This window comes from Thamnophis elegans, chromosome 10, assembly GCF_009769535.1.
Source record: "Thamnophis elegans isolate rThaEle1 chromosome 10, rThaEle1.pri, whole genome shotgun sequence".
Lineage (NCBI taxonomy): Eukaryota > Metazoa > Chordata > Lepidosauria > Squamata > Colubridae > Thamnophis > Thamnophis elegans.
In genome coordinates this window covers 38,422,968-38,443,932 of record NC_045550.1, presented here as the reverse complement: position 1 = coordinate 38,443,932, position 20,965 = coordinate 38,422,968, and the positions used below count along the sequence as shown (strand labels likewise).

Below are 20,965 nucleotides of genomic sequence, written 5' to 3'. Positions count from 1 at the left end.
CTTCCATCTTCTGTTTTGCTATGCTGCGCTATGCTACCCTCAGTGTCTCTGCCTCCTGCAGTGAGACAGGCAAAAGTGTTGCAGTCAGAACCTTTCATCTTTAAGAGTTCCTCCGACGGCAGGCATGACTTTACTCACACCATCTTTGGTTTTCACTTTTCCCCTCAGCTGAGTTACCCTGCAGAAATCATTTTATTTAGACATTTTATAATTGAGAGGGCCTATGTTTCATGGAGTTCATACGCCTGTTTAAACCGATTCATTTTCCCACTTAGTATTTCAGTTTAAACTGAAAGTTAGATCAGAGAAAAGGAAACAGAAAAAGCTATTTTTTTTAAATCAAAGCCTACTTGTTTGGGACTGGCTCATCAGAAGTGGTTTCACAAGCCATAACGCAGAGGGCTGTGTTCCACCACAACATGCTTAACCGGGGGATAAACACAATCGGCTGGCTACTTTCAACCTGCTAAAACCACCAATCGAAACGCCTGGCTTCGCGTGGCACGCCAAGCGCCCAGCAACAGCCCTTTTCCCAACTTCCCCCTAGAGACGCCAAGGCCTCCGGGTCTGTCCCGACGTCTTCCGTGTCCAGCGCCCAGCCTTCCCCTTGCCTCTCTCAGACATTATTACCTTGACAAGCAGCCGCTGACCTCGCGGGGGAGAAAAAAAGCCACCCCTGCGTGACGCGCAGAAGAGGCGGGCCCGCAGAGCGGATGGGCACGCGAAGGCAGCGTCTCCCTTCACTTGTTGCCTGAGGCGTCGAACGAGTCTCAAAAGATGCCCCGAGATGCTTTTCCCGTAGAGGCTGCGGGGAGTGGGCGAGGGGCTGCTGGCGAAGGTAGGACGCTCTTCGCGAAGGCGCCTTGTTGTTTGCTAGTCTAGGCAGCACCAGCAGCGCCGTGTTTTTTTTTTTGTTTTGGAAAAAAAAATTAATTCTCCCCGTGGCCGTCCGGTGTGTAACGCTGCCCTTCCTTCATTTGCAGCTGGGCAGAACCGGCCGGAGCAGGACCGGAGAGACGAGGTTAGGGTTAGGGTTAGGAATCATCAATTGCAGAAATCATTTTATTTAGGCATTTTATAATTGAGAGGGCCTATCATTTCATGGAGTTCATATGCCTGTTCAACTTCAAACCGAGGTGTCCGCCACTGGCGTTAGCCTGGCAGCCGCTCACTTCTTCCTTTGTTTTGCCAAGTTTTGCCCAGGCTTGTTGTTCGTGTCCTTTCTGCATCGCCGTTCATCCCCCCCCCCCCCCTGCGCGCAATAACTTACAGTAACTTTTCAATTGAGAAAGACGGTGCAAGTTGGCTTTCTTCAGAAATGGGCCTTCCCGACGTCTTGGATTACCAAATCCCATAATTCCCAGTCAGCCGCATCCGACAGCTATTTTGATAAGTGTGATAGGAGTTGTAGTCCAACGTTCTTATAGAATCCAGGCTGAGGGAGGGTAACATAAAGTAATGATAAGTTTTAAATGAAGATGGAAAGCAGTAATCTGTCTTTCTAGTTGTAAAGCAATATTGTATGAGCGGATCCTCTAAACCATCATCCTCTCCTGGAGAAACCACCTACTACTTATAGCAGTTTTCTTTTCATCAGTTTATACACATTCCCTTTTTTTCCTCTTTTCCAATTTATAGATGTGGAAATAAATTTGCTGGACGGAAAACCGATCATGGTTTGCATTTGAGATAATTTCAGTAATAATTTGACAGTTTAGAGGCCATTTGACTCCTTACAAGTCTGGACTGCTTGTCATTTTAAAAGGAACACAGAAGGAGAAACATGCAAATGTAATGAATCTGTTATAATTGCTAGCCAGCTTTTTTGCTGAAAAAAAAAACCATGAAGGGGATATTATGTTTACACTTACAAGTGGTCCTCAATTTACAACGTTGACTCTGAAATTATAATGGTACTGAAAAAAAAGCAATTTATGATTGGTTTTCACAGCTATGGCTGTTGCAGCATCTCCTTGATCATGTGATCTAAATTCAGATACTTGGCAACTGGCATGTATTTATGACAGTTGCACTGTCCTGGAATCATGTTATCAGCATTTGTAACCTTCCCAGCTGGCTTCTGACAAGCCAAGTCAATGGGGATAGCCAGATTCACTTAACAACTGCATAATTCACTTAATGAGTAATTTGCTTAACTGTGAAAAAAGGTTTTAAAATGGGGTGCAACTCACTCAATAACTACCTTGCTTAGCAACAGAAATTTTGGACTTAATTGTGGTTGTAAATTAAGTATTACCTATACTTTATCTAACATATTTGAGAAATGTCATGCATTTAACTCTGGTTTGTTTTGTTTCCATGTTCACAATTTATTAGAAATGATTATATGAACGAGCACCTGTTTGCTGCTGCTGGGGCCTGTTTGCAGCCGTGGCCCATTCTAGAAGAGCTGATTGGCACTGCACAAACCCCCCTCTCCCCTCCTCTGCTATATAAGAGACACAGACATTTCCACCCACTTTTTTTGGGGGGGGGGGGTACATCTTATATTCTGAAAAATATGGTAAATGTCAGGTTTCTACTGACTCTTATTTCTAGGCATTTGATTGTCCAGACATGTCAGGGAGTTGAATGGTTTCTTGTAATCAATCCAAGCTACACTACATTACATTCAAGTTGGTCTTCCTTCTCTTACAGTTTTCCAAAATCATTTTGTCAGTTAGGAGTTGATCATTTGTTCCTCTGCTGTGTGGGCAATTTTCTTTCTGTTCAGGTAGAAAGGGCTTGTTTTCGGCTAGATGCTATTGAACTTTATCAGCTACACACTAGTTAGTAACTTGAAAGTTGTTGGTAAGTGGATAATTGATCTGTAATTGCCTCTGTTACTCCTTTTGCTGGATCTTTCACTATCATATAGATTCTACCAGATGTTAACTAATCTTCAATTTCACCTCTGTAGTATGTTGTTAAACTGCTTGGCCACAAATGGATTAGACAAGTCAGATGTTTCAACCAAAAAATCATGTAGTTCATCTCCACATGATGCTGATCAATTCTTGATTTTTGTCTTTTTCTCTACCATTTTAGTTATTCAGTTATTACATGTTATTTCATTTCACCTTTTTTATTTTATCCACCTCCTTTATCCAAGCTGCATTCTTGTTGTATCTCTTTGGATTGTCCCATAGTTGCACCCAGAACTGCATTGTTTCTTTGTTGTCAGGTGTTGTCTGGTTCACCGAAGCTTCTCCATTGTGGTTTAGTAGAAATGTTTCTGATTCCACTGAATTTGGATATTGTGCCTATAGTGTTCAATTTGAGATTCATTATGATTATCTGCTTAGCTAATAAAGCTACAGTTTACATGGAAGTACCTAGAGACAGCAGAATAGAAAATAAAGAAAAATGGAGAAAATCTTAAAATACGAAGATTTGCAAATAGAATTAGAATGACTGGCAAGAGAAAGCAAAATACTACCAATAATGAAAATTATCTTGGGTGCAAACCCAAAACATCTGGAACACCATTTTTACCCACTGGCATTGACAAAATCATCATCATCCAACAGCAAAAGGTAGCTTTACTTGGAAAAGCTTACAATATACGACAATACCTTTTAACACCAACAGACAACAATATTTGCCTCTCCCAGGTCATTAGGAAGGGTTTGATAGGTGAATAAATATGCTAAAGACAGTTTAAACATTTGGTTGACTATGACAAACTCTAATGATAATTGAAGAGCATTAATATCTCCTTATCATACTGGGAATAACAATTTGATCTTTGTCACAAATTTGAGTCCTTTACTCTTGAATATTTTTATTAATGACATAGATGAGTGAATGCTTATTAGATCTCCAGATGATGCAAACTTGGGTGGGAAAATATAAATAAAAATTTAAACAATATGGATGGATTGCAATTTTGTACTGCTCTATTAATAGTTCTCTATTTTGCATTGATCATACAAATTCCAATCTGGGTATTATATTTTAAGAAAATGCAGAGAAACACAATGAAGTTGATCTTGGGGCTAAATATTATGTGGAGAGATGGTGGTAACTCTTTTAACTTTGAGGGGGGAAATGACTGTTTAAAGATCTAAAGGGAAATCATATAAAGACAGATCAATACCTATTCTTGCTTGCTCAGTTTCGGATCATAGAAGAATGGTCTTAACATATGAGAAGGCAAAGGCCAACTGAAAGTAAGGAAAAACTACTAAAGAGCAACTATGGCAATGGCTCAAGAGAACTTCTTCAGTGGATATGCTTAGGTTGAAACTAGATTAAGAATCATTAGATTAATGTCACCTTTTAATAACCACATAGATAGATCCTCTCTAGGATCTACAGCATTCATAGATGTTATAATAGAGTCTATTCTAAGATGATTAAATGCCTGGAGATAAAAACATGAAAACAGTTTCAGGAATTTGATATTTTAGAGAAAAGAAGGACTTGTCAGGACATGATAGCAATATTCCAGTATTTAAAGGGTTGTCACAAAGAACTTATTTTCCAAAGCACCAGAAGGCAAAATAAGAAATAATGTATGGAAACTAATCAAGGAGAGAAGTAACCTGAAATTAAGGAGAAACTTCCTAACAGTGAGAACAATTAACCAGTGGAACAGCTTGCAATCAGAAGTTGTGGATGTTACATCACTGGAGATTTTTAATAAGATTTTTCATACCTGTATGAAATGGTATGAGGACTCCTGCTTGAGCAAGGGGATGGATTATATTCTAGATTTTTCCAGTGATCGATTCAGAAACCAGTCATAACAGGGTACCCAAAATGTCTCTGCCTTCGTAGACTTTATTGCTTTTTATACAGTTTTAACAATCAGGTCGTCTATGAATGATTTAGCACAGGGCTCCCCACGAACATGCGCTTCGCCACAGGTGAGAGGTGGCTCTCTTCCGGCCTTGCTCTGCTCCCATGTGGGATGGCTTTCCTCACCAGGCCAGGTGGCCTGGCTATCTGAGGCCCACCGAGGCTCCTCGGCACTGCGGTATTTAACAAGCAGCAAAGAGTATATAGCAACAGCATCATTATTGGTGTATTCTTATCAATTTTTAAAAACATCCCAGCCAAGGTAGAGTCTCGCATATCTTGATGGTTCCTGGTGCTGCCTGGAGGTGCTAATTAGGTGAGCTCATAGACATTTGAGGTAAACAGTTACTGAGGCGCGGCAGTTTGCTGAACACGGCCTCTACGTAACCTTTATATGACCTCTATCTCTACATCTCACTCTTTTCTATTTTGTTAGACAAGGTATCGTAGGAGGGGTCATAATCAGGAGAGGAACATCCTTGCGTTGCTTATACAGGGCATATACCTGACCCTGAGGCAGTGTGGGAGGGGGTTTAGGGCGAAAAGCTGGGATGCATATATTGCAAAAGGAAGGAAGACACTGAACAAAACAGCCCCCACCAATCAAAATAGCACAAATAATGGCTCAATAATGTAGGACATTTCCCAATAAGCCTGTGGGCAACCAAGCCCAAAGGCTTTCCCACCAAAATCCTAAAGTATCAATTTTAAAATCAGAGGCTAAATTGTGTAAAATATTGAGCCGGTGCTGGATGGTTCATGATTTATCTGAAAGGTTAAAACAACACATTCCTTCGAAACTTTCACAACCCAAATGCTGCCGCAGAAGCAAATAATTAATAGCAGCGTGATTTTGTAAAATAGTCTTTCGCAAAGCTTGCAACTCATGGTTGATTGCTGAAATAGCTGAAGAAGTAGCATAAATTGTTTTTGCCAAATTACACGCAACAGTGTTAATGTTAAGATGAGCGTGAGCAGCAAGCGCTGGCACACCCACTATAGATACAGCCAATGCTACGTATTCCGCTTTATTAAGTAAAGCTGTCTCAGAGTCACAAGTGCTACCTAGCGTGACTCCACGTCAAGAATGGTATGAGTGAATTTGCTGTTTGGAAAGCAAAACAGGAATCAACCGGCTGACACAACACTGTGCTTCACTAATATTAGCAGGAATGTAATTAAAAGTTTCTTGACCACATGTAAAATACCATCCTTCTCTAATATCAGGCAGAAGTAGCCTTCTGCCTGATATTAGAGAAGGCTTGATGAGGCTTGCCAGAAACAGGCACTTTTCCAAATGTTTGGTAGGTGCATTCAGAAGAAACCTGTAAAGTGGCAGCTGGTAAAACAATCTGAGCATCAACTGGAGCAAAGGGCCCAGACCCGAACAATTGATCAGGAATGAAGACCCCCTCCCCCCGAGTGAAGAGCATGCACAGCACATTGGTGTTTAAATTCATGTCCCAAACCACAGATTGCGCTGGAGTAAGCAACATGTGAAAAGTTGTTTTCCAATCTTCAGGTACCAAAATATGATTTCTCATAATGGCTCCCAGCATTCCCTGCATATAGGTACTACCCAAACCCATACTATATCTCTAATACCTTTTCTAAGTTCCGTTAAAACTGCATATGACAGAGGACAATATTCTACTATCTAAGCTCTATTCTGATGTACTTGTCCCGTAGCGTGTACTGGACAAACAGACAACAATTCAGCAGTTTATTCTATATTCCCCCCCGCCCCCACTTTTGCTAATTATTCCTCTAGAATTTGCCTCATGGGAGTATACAATGGCCGTGGAGAAGCAGAAGAATTAACCTCTTCATGAGGAGCTGAAGGTCCAATTGAAGATGATTTCGTGGGAATAATTTTTATTTGATTGTAATCAGGTGTAGATTTTGTGGTCAATTGTCCTGCCAAAGCATCAGAGCCAAATTTTTCCACTGCTTGATGGCATTGAAACCATAGATGTAATATCTGTATTGGAGCCCGGGGTTCAAGATGTAAAGTATGCCCTATCTTTGTCCAATCCCGTAAACGGAGCATCCCACGTAAACGGAGGATACCAGGGACAATGTTTTCCTATCTCCCCAACCAGCTTCCTTATATCTGCCTCAGGTGCTGTAACACCTGACTTTTGTAACAGGAATCGAAGTTCCTGTACATGTTGGTGCTGTTGTTGAGATAGATTGCAACCCACCACTGATGTATTACAAGTCTTACAAGAAAAACCATAATCTGGACAAGTCTCATGTTTCTAGGTATAGAGAATTTTGGATTTTGAATATTTTTCCAAGGCCTTCATTACTACTTTAGAAATCTGTTATCGAAAGTAGTTTTTAACTACTAGTTCATTTACAGTTAATCATAGAAGTTATCTCCCAGTTTAATATCTTCATTATCAATTCTGAGACTACTTTTAATACCTGTTATTATTTAATCTTGATATATAATTGTAGTCTCATTCTTTACTATGCTCATTGATTTTCATTACTATATGTTGTAGATAATTTGCATTTTAGTTATCAGCTATTTCTTGCTCTGAATTTGTATTTCTGAACTGAGTAGGATGTTGAATTTAAAGGCACAGTTGTGTGGCACAAAGAACACTTTGAAAACAAAACTATAGAGATTATGCCTTTAAAAAAAAAGTATTTGGGAAATCTAGTCCTGATTTTTTTTTCAGTTTCCTGATTGACTTTAGAATACAAAAGCTGAATGTTGGTACAGCTGTGATTTTAAGAATTCTCTGACTGCTCATCATATTTTAGTGGATGATGTGCACATCTCTTAGATTGATATTCTTATTGACTTTCTTATTGACTGCTGAAGATGTTCAATTAAGATAAATGTTAATGAATCATTTAGTTCTACTTTGGAATTCAAGTTTTCAAAATATCCAATTAAGCTATTTTGCATAAACTACTAGATTGCAGCATGTGATTGCACAATGAGTAAAAGAGAAGAAAACATTCCAACTGTTTCAGTTTTTCTGCATAAATAAGAGGTTGAACAAAAGACTGAACTTAAACAGTACTGCTCAAAATGTACAATATTTCTTTTTAAAGTATTTTAAAATCTGATTTATAAAATAAGGTATTCCTTTGCATGTCTTGTATTTCACTTCTTAGACTATTATCTGTTAGTATGCAAGTACCGCAGTTCTTTAAACAAGATTTTTTTGAAGCAACTAGCTAAGAAATTTGATGGCAAAAATAACAGGTGTATGTAATGTAAGAAATTAAAGTAATTTATATTGTTTTATGTATATACTTTCCTCTAATTGAATGGTGAAAAACACACAAAGGATATTTAACGCTTTTAAGAACTCCCTGGCAATAGAAATTGTGGCAAGTGAAAAAATATACTTCACTGAAAGTCCAATCAGCTTCTACCCACCTGGTGTATTCTTCTCTTTAAAAAAAGTAGGCTAGTATTTTCATCATTCCTAGCAAAATTGGGGGGGGGGAGATTGGGCAACTTATATGAAGCATGAAGACATTAGAAGTATTAAATTTTGACATAACATTAATGAACCCACCTGATTAATTGCTAGTAAAATAAATGAAACACTATGCAATATTCATTCATGGACAAATTAGAGTTTTCAGTTAGCTAGAGCATTAGCATACACCCACATGAGAAAGTTGTTCAGAGCAGGTGATAATTAAGGGTAATAGAATAATTGTTATGTAGCATGGTTTTTCCCAGCCCACATCTTTTGATTTTAAAGCTCTTTAGACTAGTGTGGAAAATACATGGTAAAACGTATATTATTAGAGCAAAATTATGAGCAAAACAATTCTTTATATGTCCTTTACAATTTAGAAAGGGGATTTGCTACAGTAATGTAATTTACTTGCTTCTAAAATTTTGGATCTATTCCACTGATGATTCTTGTTTTAGTAAAACAAAACACAACATACAGTATAAAATTACAATTTTAATTTTGAAAAGAGGGATATTGAAGTACATCTCCTTTACTCTATTTACTTTACAAGTGGGGAACATAATCTTTTGAGAAAAAAGCCACTGTGAAATTAGTTCAGGACATGCAGAATTTTTGAGAGACCCCCAATTTTTTAATATATTGTTAATTTTAATTCATTAATTTAACACAGAGTATTGTCCTTAGCTAAATTTTTAAAGTCCTCTAGAAGGAAACAGTTTCTATCTCTGACAAGACCAATTTACCCCATAGCCTAGTGGAGAAGAGATGGAGAAAGACAAAATCAAAACTTGTTCATTGTTTGCTTAAGCTCCAGCAATCATAACATAGCCCATCTATGGATTACTCAAAACGTTTGTCCACTGTTGGTTTAGCAGATACTTAAACCACTAGTTTTATGTACCACTGAGATATCTTGGTGATTATTAAAACCTATTGGCCCTCAAATTGGGTGGTATCATTAAAAAGTCCTTTAGAATTATCCCATCTTGGGTAAGGATCAATTGTAGATTATTCAACTAAAATACTGCTCTGGATCATGTACATATATTATTTGCTTTAAATCTCCATTCATGCTTGCTGTAATATCCAGGAAATTTTCATTTTAAAAAGCAAACATGGCCCTTTAAAATGAAACTAGATTTGCTATCCTTGGGTCATGCCCCCGCCTCCAAGTGATTCTAAGATTATAATGCAAGGAAAGCATTTGATTATTTAAGAAAAGTAAATAACTATGATTTCTGAAACTATGGTTTAGCAAGGAAACTATAGTTTAGGACTATATTAGGAGATAAACAGCTTTAACACAGCATTATTGTTATGGAAATTGAACTTTTATTTACACTTAACTGTGGACAAGCTGTTTTTCCTATCAATGTGTTCTTGTCTATGGAATGACTTGCCTCTAGAAGTTATGGGTGCTCTAATACTGGAGTGTTTAAGAAGACACTCCAGTATTAGAAGAGATTGAAAATGGTATAGAGTTTCCTGCTTGACAAAGGGATTGGACTAGAAGACCTCCAAGATCTTTTGAAAAAGTAGCTTTGGGACAACCATGACCTAGATGACTGAAAATTTTCATAAATATTAAATATTCCTTCCAACTCTGTTATTCTGTATTATTTAAATACGTGCTCACATGATTGATTACCACTTCCCATGAACTAGAACTACCTCGTCCATAGCTAGTTTTGTTTCAGCTTCTCTAAAGCAGCTATTGCTCTGAAATATCATATCAGAATGTTTTGCATTTTCAAGGTTGATCCCAAATCCATGAACTAGGTCACAAACCTCTTCAGAAGGCAGAAATGTTCAATTCTTTAGTGTGATAAAACAAGCCCGTGGAATAACTGGAACAGAGCCAATTGGCATTGTAAGGAGCAGCAGTTAGTCAAACTGGCATTTAGAGTCTGTTTCCTTCACGTCTTGTCTTTCCTGACTGACATTCTTCCTGTTATCTTTGGTATTCACTTTGACTCTCTGCAATTGTCCAATTTCCTTTCTTTTTAAAAAAAGAATGGTTTATCAGCACAAGCCCAGGAAGGGTGTTGTCACAGGAAGGTTGCTGTCTTTGTAAAGTGGGCATGCACACACAGATGGTGGGGAGGGGGAGATATGAGACTTTAAAATGCAAACATCACCTTGTATTTACATAATATAATGGCAGGATCCAGGCAAGTTGATTACTTCTCTGAAACTGTCAAGATTTCACTTGATTATTTATATAATATAGGCAGATATATAGATGTGGATATACATACATACATACATACATACATACATACATACATACATACATACACACACAAACACACACACACACACACACACACATACACACACACACACACACATCTCCTTTTAAGAAGGATGCAGGGCATTTGAAATCATTGAAATTGTATAGTATATTAATTCTTGCTTGATTGAAAAGATAGGAGATTTTACTGTATATTACTGAATATTCCTTCTTTCTATTACTGGAACTTCAGATATAATATATAAATAATAAACCAAGATAAAATTTTATTTGAATTCTGCGGTGTACAGATATTTGTAAAGCTTAGAGAAGTGCTCAAAGGAGAATTAGCTGGGAAGAGTGAGTTTTATTTTTTTTAAACATGGCTATTGTACATATACGATCCTGAAATCAATAAAGCACTGATTATATTACTACTTGTATTTGAAGGTCACAGTGCAATGGATGTGAGAGGAGATTCCATGAGGATGACTGTACACCTGCTTGCAAACACTGGACATGCAATGCACTTGCAACAAGCTCTTGATCAACTTCAAGAATGGATCTGCCTGGACATCCGCCTCTTTCTTGTCTCAGAACGCCCTTCTCCAATTAAGTATTATGAGACATACCGCCAAAAGAGTTCCAGGTTTCCTAGTACTTCTGTGCTCCTTTTTTTGCATGAGGACTTTGGAGAAGAACGGTTTTTCCAGGTCCATGACTTCTTCCAACATCCACCATGGCAGCCTGTCCACATTGAGTGTCCCAACAGAAAGCTACCGCTCCATGCTCTTGATCATCAGGACTTCTATGGACTGGATGAGCATATGCCAATATGGGGCCTGAGACAAGTTCACTATGGCATGGAAATCCTGCGTGTGACTCTCTATTGTAGCTTTGATAATTATGAGGATGCAGTAAGGCTTTATGAGACAATCCTGCAGAAAGAAGCATCTGTCCAAAAAAGTGGCTTCTGTGCTTTTCTACTGTACACAACACGGAACCTTGTGGTTCAGCTCTGCTTGAAGCAGCTGCCTTTGGGGATGAGTGTTGAACTGAAGGAATCTTCAGTATTGCAGTTCAAAGTGTATGAAATTGGAGAGCTGGTTCCACTTTTGCCCAATCCCTGTGTCCCAATAAGCAATACTAGGTGGCAAACAGAAGACTATGAAGGAAATAAGATCCTGCTGCAGGTACTTGTTGTCACTGCAATAGATACCGAAGACATGATGATAGAACTTTTGTATTGTCCTTAGTATGAATGCAATAGCTGGTAGTGCTGATAATTTATTTCACAGATATATTTGGTATGACTGTGCAGAGTGATTGTAGAGGCATTTTGTTCATTGGCATAAGAAACCACCGCTTTGTCCCATTGGTTGATTATTGACTGATGAAACATATTTTTAAGTGTTGAGGCAAGAATGTCTTCCAGAAAACCTGATGTGATTCTTCTGAAAACTTTTAGAGATACAGATGGTATTTCTGTTTAAATTGCATGTGGTTATGATTTTAGAAAGCATTCAAAGCCAAACTTTCTGAATGTTGAAGTTGATTTGCAATGGCAAAATATTAATGCTCTTTGCAATTATATATGAATCAAACATTTTAACATTTTGTCTTGCTATGCAGTCATTAAAAGACAAACAAAATCCTTCAAAAAGCCATCTGGCCTTCAGTAGGCTTGTGGCTGGCAACAAATCCAATAACATGTAAAATGAATGTTCATGCCTGGAATTAGGCCTTTTAAAAATTATCATAAACATGTATAAACAAGTAGACCAATTAAAAAATAGAATTGTTCAAAAGAACATTTTAGGGTAACAATCATCCCTTTCACTTGGTACAGGTGATATCTTTTCAGTGTTTGTGTGCTTAATTATTTCCACTACTGTTCCACTTTTTCTGCTCCCACCCCAACTCTTATTTTCTGATATTTGGCAGATAGATAGCAATGAGGCAGAGGAACAGCTGGAGCCTGTTCCCAGTGTGCGCAGAGCTGCCAGAAGATAAGACCAACTAAGAAAGCAGGGTTGATTTAAGAATAAAGCCACACGTTGCAGGTGATTGGCCCCTCCCATAGGAAACAAAAGAAGAGTGAATGGGGAGTGGGCTTTTGCAGGAAACAATTCGTTCATTCGGTAGTTTCAAGAGTGGAAAGTTCTATTTGTGACTATAAGAGAAAAGTTTTGCCTTGCACTGTGTTTGGAAAGTAGTTATTTGGCAACTCTCCAAATGAGATAAGGTTTGTGTTTATAAACATTCCTCTGAAAGACTGTTTGCTAAGCCTTGCTGACTGTGAATGAAAGGAATTCACAGTCATATAAATAAAAGGCGTTTTGCTGGGACCAGGTCTACTTCTTGCTTTTTAAGGAAGCCTGGGTCAGAACACATAGATTCATAGGATCCTTTAGTCTTCTGCTGGGCTGTGGGACCGTCTTAGCTGTGCATTTGTATCTGTCATGCCATCTCCTATTACATTTAAGATATATATTATTCCTTAGTTTTTATTGAAGCATAGCCAGAATACACACTAAAATGTGAAGCTCATGTTGACAGGTTCAAATAAGTTTTATACTGATATTCAAGGCTAAGTATGTGTTTTCTTTACCTATGTCCTTAGTAGAACTCTTTAATTACTGATTTGTGATTTGTGGTTTTATAAGAGCTATAGGTGTAGATCTGACTTTATTACTATTGTCAAGATGCAGTTAATTTATTTTTTTCCCTACAGGTTCAGAGCAGAGGCTCAAAGCACAATGGAACTCAGTCTCTAATTTCTAATTGGCGCAACAGCACTGATGAGAAAGGATCTCCCCATTACTGCTGTGATTTATGCTCCAGTGTACCTTCAATGGCTCCGAGAACTGCTGTTCAGCAGAAAAACCGGACACTTCGAGCCATGAAAAATAAAAACAAATCCTCAAGGAGGATGGTTCAAAATCCTGCACATCTTTTCATCCCTTCACAAAGCAGCTTTAATTCTTCCCCAAGTTTGTATAATATAGCACATTCTTCTTTGCAAGATTTAAGCCCTTCCCCGATGAACCTGGGCACTAAATTGAGACATTCCAGCCATGAGCTCTGGCTATGCGAGAACAAAGCAGAGGAGGAGGAAGAAACTAACGTTGACACAGGCAAGAGAGTAGCACCTTTTAAATGTGCTAACTCTCCCCTAAACAGATTTTCCAAGGACTTACAAAAAGAACTTCTTCCGTCCCAGGCACCAAACAGTTCATTTATGGGAGCAGGTTTGGGTTCTGAGGACAGGAACTCTCTATTGTCTTTGCATCATGCTGAAATTAATAAAAGATCAGGATTTAGTCGTTTTCAGCTGAGCACATCAGAAGAAAGTGATGGGAATGAGAAAGATGAAGAGTTTTTTATATGATTTGAAACTTTGTTGCAGTGGTGGATTTCAAAATTTTTAGAACCACCTCTGTAGGTGTGGCGTGCTTTGTGAGAGTGGCTTGCCGGCCATGTGACTAAGTGTGAGAGGCTTGTTGGCCATGTGACTGAATGGGAGTGGCTTGGCAGTCATGTGACTGGGTGGGCATGGCCAACTTCTAAAATGTGAAACTCATTTAACAACACTGTTGCTTAGCAACCAAAATGTTGGCTCAGGAACTCTGGCATTGAAGCACGCAAGTCTTAAAGCTGTCAGGTTACAAGACCCTTGCACCCCTAGCCCTTTAGAAAAAAAACGCAGGGGTGTTCAAACTTGACAGCTTTAAGATTTGTGGATTTCAACTCCCAGAATTCCTCCTCCAGTCATGTTGGCTCAGGAAATCTGGCATTGAAGCACGCAAGTCTTAAAGCTATCAAGTTACAAAAGCCTTGCGCTCCTAGCCCTTTAGAAAAAAAAAACCAGGGATATTCAAACTTGACTGCTTTAAGAGTTGTGGACTTCAACTCCCAGAATTCCTCCTATTGCTCTTCATCTTGATGATGTGCAGACGAGCGGGGGGAGGGAACTGGAACTGGTTCTAAACAGCACTGTAGATTTGTGGAACCTCTTCTATAGAAGAGGTTAGAACTGGCAGGAACCCACCCCTGCTTCGTTGTATCTTTTACTGCCGTAATTTTGGAATATCAGAAGGTCCAATTGATCTATGCTTCCGTATAAATAATCTAGCAGTCAATGCTATGCTATCTTTTTATATTAGCGCTACAAAGAAAGGTTTATAAAAATACTTGGGGGAAAAGAAGAAAATAAAGTTTGCTATATAAATTTCATGCACTGGAGAACATTGTGCAATAGATTGGAAGAAGCCATTCATTTTAATGCACCACATGAACTGATAGAAATTCACTAAAAATCTAGGACAAAACCCCAAACCTAGGAAAGCCTAAAAGAAATTTGGGAGTCATCAAGTTGGGATGATAAGAATAGTGCTTTAGTTAATTTTGACTCATCTAAGAAGCTCATCAGAATTTGATCTCATTCATTCTTGGATAGGACCTCCAAAAATATCCTAGAAGAAAGTAATGTAAAAATTATTGCCACCAAGAAAATATTTGGACACATTCAGGACATCATGAAGGTTCAAGCTTAACTTTTCCCATACCATAGAAATTAATTTAAAGATATAGAAAACATTAGCCATTTTAATTTTCCCATCATTACTATGGTAAGCCTGTCCTCATTTTCCCCATGCTTCCTGTACTACATCTTGATGGCAAAAGTATAAAAATGCAACTTTGGGTCTTTGGAACTGATGTCTTTCCATTGTTGAAAATGCAACTTATAAAGCAGAGGGGCACACTGTCAATCTGGCTTCTGAAAAAGCTACACTTTTAGAATGGGCAAGATTAGACAATACATCTAAGGCCAGGATAAATGCTACATTTCATTAAGCATAATTTAAATAGGTCAATTTCTTTAAGATAAACTGATTATTCTACTGTTCATTTATTTTCATTACATTCATATTGAAACTGAGTAGCAATTTTTCCAGATTGCTGTGGAGAATGTATCACAGCTTCTGGAGCTCAGTTTTTGCACCTTGATGGAAAACATAGTGCTACTGTTGTGACTACTGTATTAATGTTACTTAAACTATGAGCTTCTTTTGTCTAGCTGATGATACTTGATAATGAGTTCTAGGGAACAGGAAACAAACACTGAGCTTGTTAAGTAACATGCCATATCCCTTTCTCAACCTGTGTATCAGACAACTTAGATATACAACCAGAAGGCTGAGCTATATTCAGAATTATATGTAACTATAAGAAGAATGGCAAATATAGGTATGACTCTGTGCACTTGCTTTAACAGATGAGTTAAACTTGTCAATAAAGAAGGATTGGCTTGTGAACTCATCATTTATTGCAGGAGTCTCTCAATGCATTTCTGTCTCACCTGCGCTTCCCTGCTTCATCTCAGATATTCCCTACAGATTTCCTTCCTATTTCTTGTTGATACACTTTACACTACACAGTTATGCCTGTCAAAGAACTGTATTTGATGTCATATCTGGACTAAAACAATCCCAAATTGTTTGAGATATAAACTAAAATGCATCTGGGTTGTTGTTGCTGTTTGGTGGGTGCGGGGAGTGGGCATGGATCATCTGAAATCAGCTATCCTGGAATCAGCAACACCAACCTACTCTGTGTGGTTGGAAGGAATCTCAGGCAGCATCCCAAACAGGGAATGTGAAAGGACATCACTTGAATTCTAATAATAAAGTATTTAGATTGGATGCCTGAAGGAGTGCATTGAATTTAGCATTTATATTTCTTTATTTTCTGTATCATTAAAATAGAAGAGCTGATCTATTTGTATTTAATCATCCAGGTTCAGATTTCCACTTTATCATGAAATTCACTGGCTTTGGCGATTCATTCTCTCTGCAAAAATAATCAAATGAAGTAGTTACCATAAGATGAGAAATAAATCTCATCAACTTAAGGGAGGGTGGGAAGGAGAGGTGGGTGGGAAAGTATAAGGCTCTGTCTAATTCAAGCAGGGTGATCGGACCCAGATCTCTCAATTTCTGCTAGAGACAGAAAAAAAGTTTGAAAGGGTGTCTATCAGAGCTCAGAAAAAGAAAAAAAAAACTGTTCTGATAAAAATCTCAACATCTATATTGTAGGAGGAAGGCCTTCACCAAGTAAGAAATCTTAAAACAATTTTAAGACATCTTAAGCCCAGTAAATAGGTTCTTAACTGTTCTCACAAGCTAATTTTTGAAAGCATTATTTTAACTAAACAAAATAATGCAATATAGTTGCTTTTTAAAATTGTCCTGCTTGAAAAGGATCCAGGACTGAACTAGGTTGGAAAGGCATTTGCCTGAACTTCACTTTTGTACAGATTCAAAAGTGAAGACTTCAAAATATACATGGAAGTCAGCAAAGTCACCCTCAGCTGTCCTAATTATAGATGAGGAAGAAATAACATTACCGATAATACATAAAAATCAGTTGCTAACAAATCAGAATAACAGAACTGGAAGGGATCTTGGAGATCTTGTAGTCCAACCCCCTGTTCAGGCAGGAAATCCTACACCATTTCAGACAAATCGCTGTGCAATTTCTTTCTAAAAACCTCCGGTATTGGAGCACCCACAACTTCCAGAAGCAAGTGACATCTTCATGTCTGAAGCAGTTCAAGTTTAAAAATCAACATCAGAGATGGTTACTATGTATTCAACCAGCAGTTTATTTTTTAAACCCAATCCACCTTGTATGGAATTATTAGCATTTTTATTTCATTCATTATTTTGGGACCCAGTTCATATGTCTATAGATACAGATAGTAGGAATTCCATGGAAAAATTCCATGGAAAAATGGTGTGGATATTTCCTAAGCACTAAGTTACTTCCCCCAATTGTTGCCAGCAAAATCTGCATTTCTGAAATTCCATCTCAGTTCTTCTAGAATTGCTTTATATTTGCTTCAATTAGAGGTGAACTTGCATAGGCAATTCATTACTCTGCAGAGTTGGTACTAGCCAGATAAGTGAGAGAGATGCATATACTTGGGTTGGCGGGCATAGATAAAAAAAATCATCCTAGCTGAATCATGAAAGTCTATATTATCCCTTATTATTTGAATTCCTACTACTTTCAAAATTTTGATGATGAAATGTTAGACTAGTGAAAGGGAGCCATACGTTGGGATAGGCAAGCTGATGCTTCCACATTTTACTATGTGTCATAGTCTCAGATTTGGTCTAACTGTCATTGTCCCACTCACACTGCTCTCAGTATGAATTGTGATGTATAAATAATGAACTATATTACCTCAATCAATTCATAATACCCCCAGATAGAAGCAATCATGTTTGTATGATTAAATATTTAGAAGGAAAATGGAAAGCCATCTTGTACCAACTCAGGCCTAGGTCTGCCAATCTATTCCAAATTTCAGATTCTAAAATACTGGTGAGTAGGGCACAAAATTGGTGCTACGTAGGTAAGAGTTAACAGAACTCAAGGGAGACTGGACTTGAACCACTTAGAGTGGTTTCAATGATTTCAGGCTCTTTTGACTTTGGCCCCTGGCTCTGCCTACAATTTAGGGAGTCCTCAATCTACGACCACAATTGAGCCCAACATTTCTGTTGTTAAGTGAGACATTTGTTAAGTGAGCTTTGACCCATTTTATAATCTGTCTTGCCACACTTGTTAAGTGAATCACTGCAGTTGATAAGTTAGCAACACAGTTGTTAAGTGAAGATTTCCCCATTAATTTTGCTTGTCGAAAGGTTGCAAAAAGTGATCATATTATCCTGGGACGCACCAATGATCATAAAGTATGAACCAGTTGCCAAGCATCTGAATTTTGATCACATGAGCATGGAGATGCTGTAAAAGGTTGCAAGTGTGAAAAATGGTCATAAATCATTTTATTCAGTACCAATTTAACTTTGAAGGGTCATTAAATGAACTATTGTAAGTCAAGGACAACCCCTGTTGGCAGATTGTTAAATAGCCGTGTTAATATATTTGTCATACACAAAAACCATACTAAGCTAACAACATCTCTACAGATGGAATGCCCTGCTTTTGTATGAATTTTTGCACAGAAGGTGTATTGAGATATTTCAGTTTGTTTATCCCAGAGGAAATAATTAGACATAAAGGAAAATGCTTGGAGTAATTTTAGAAATTACTCTAAGTGGACTGTGGTTATTTCCCCCTCTATTGCAGTCAATTAGTATGCAGCATGCCTCCCATTTTCCTTCTACCAATGAGAAAATAATTTGAGGAATGTCTCAAAAGTGCTGTTCCAATTTTTATTTGCAATTTCAATTTTCAGTATGAAGTCGTTGCTTTTCAACCATGCTGAGTTTAGCTCCAAAGAGCTTTATGAAAGAAGAAGAATAAAAAAATGTTTATCATTATAGCAATAGCAATAGCAGTAGACTTATATACCGCTTCATAGGCCTTTCAGGCCTCTCTAAGCGGTTTACAGAGAGTCAGCATATTGCCCCCAACAATCTGGGTCCTCATTTTACCCACCTCGGAAGGATGGAAGGCTGAGTCAACCCTGAGCCGGTGAGATTTGAACCGCTGACCTGCTGATCTAGCAGTAGCCTGCAGTGCTGCATTTAACCACTGCGCCACCTTGGCTCTATCTTTGCTTATCAAGGCAAATGCTGCAGCAAACTAAAAGAACTTGAGGTTACACTGTGCTTTAGCAGTATGAGTGCGATTTAGTTTGTCCACAATGATGGGGAAGCAAAAGGGACATTTGGGAGGTGATATAGGACAGGATGCTCCAAAGTTGCTTAGCGTGCCTCAGGGCACAATAACATCTTTTGTCTTGCCTGAAACCAGCAGCAGAGTTACTTCAAAAAAAGAGGAAGAAAAAATCTTCAGCTTGTTGCCAAGGAACTGAAATAGTGTCCCATAGCATCTTGGAAGCAAAGTAGAAGGCTGTTGGAGTTTTGCCTAGTATGTCCTGACCTGAGCGTAAGATTTTGGAGTAAGTGAATATCTGATGATTAATGCAGAAAGAGTAATTCGTTTTATCCTGTCTTCAAAATATTATGCATTCTATGCTGCCTGAGCTGTATGTGCCATGTTTAAAATGACCAGTTGCTTATAAATGACCTAAATAAAACATAAATAAAGATCAGCCAGAGAGAGGAACAAAAAGTGCAACTCTGAAAAGGGGTAGAAGAGAGTTGCTGGCCAAGACAAGAAGCGAAGGGGAGTTTTCTTCTTCCCTCCCATTGCCAATCATGGGTGTAAATTCTTTATGCCAACCAAGTCTTCATCTGTTTCTATGGGCATCCAAAGGAATTGAGAGGATTTGGAAACTAGTAAAATAAACTCTTTTTTTCCAACAGCATGCCTTATTTTCCCTTAAATGATTGATGGAAAATTGTTCCCAGACTATCCATACTATCAGAGTTTCTGCTTGTGGAATTGATATCTAAATAATGTTGTGGGCAATTTTTCTGTGTCACCTGGTTCAACTCTTTGCAACAAGGCCTTGAATTTGATCATCTAATATATTTATGACAGTGTCCTTAACCTGCTGTTGATTGACTGAAAATGAATTGTGCAGCAGTCTTTAAAAAATACAGTATTTGAATTGTAAATAGTAAATGCCAAATGTTAAAAAAAAGAAAAAAGAAATCTTGTCTACTATCAGTGAAAATAAACACCTATCCCTGAATCAAGGAAATATGATCCCCACTCCCACCTTAGGGAACAAGTGAATTTGTTTGAGAATATCTTCACTTACAAGGTACTATTAAGTAATGACTTTATTTTAATATGATCAGAAACCAGAGTTTAGAGTTGCAAGATTAGAATCCAAATTGTATCCTGTCCTGTGTCCCTCCCACATTGCATAGATAAACCTAAGACTATAGCTCGCTTAAAATGCTAATACAAACGGGATAGAATTGGCTCATTGAAGTAAAGTAATGTTAACACAAATCTCCATGTAAAACTCGAACATGAAAAATGATCATTTGGAACTTGTAGCTGCATGTGGATGTGGAAATACTGTGCAGACTCTATTCATGATAAATTGTAGTTTAGCATACCGCTATTTTCTCAGTATGGCTTGGAGTTTAGTCATTTAAGTCACCCTGATTCTCTCGAGAGTGGGCGGCATACAAACCCTATAAATAAATAAATAATTCAGACTTGTTACCAATGTTTTGTGTTATGTTCATATCTTTCATATGAATGGAAAGTTTTAATATTTGAGAGGTTTTATCAACTCCAGTGGCTTGGTCACACAGTATAGAGCAAGGGTGTCAAACTTGATTTCATTGAGGACCTCATCAGGTTTGTGTTTGATTTTTTGGGGGGGAGGCAGGGGTGCAACTCAACATCATTCGGGTTGGGAGCACCTCTGGTAGCCTGAGCACTCTGCCAGTGAAAACAGAGTGCGGCCCTCCTGAGTTTCATTTTCGCTGATGAGGGACTATGGACCGGTCCTTCACTGTTTCCAGGGCAGCCCTGAAATCTAAGCACCCTGTGGGTCAGATATGACCCACGG

General features: G+C 38.2%; 1 protein-coding gene across 1 annotated transcript; it reads left to right on the top strand.

Annotated features, from left to right (window-relative positions):
- The first annotated feature begins 693 nt into the window (after positions 1 to 693).
- FAM124B (family with sequence similarity 124 member B) lies at positions 694 to 13,961 on the top strand. The gene is made up of 3 exons (XM_032225729.1): positions 694 to 838; positions 10,942 to 11,684; positions 13,226 to 13,961. Exons 1-3 carry the CDS (start codon positions 778 to 780, stop codon positions 13,880 to 13,882), a joined length of 1,461 nt encoding a protein of 486 aa, XP_032081620.1. The 5' UTR covers positions 694 to 777; the 3' UTR covers positions 13,883 to 13,961.
- The last annotated feature ends 7,004 nt before the right edge of the window (positions 13,962 to 20,965 follow it).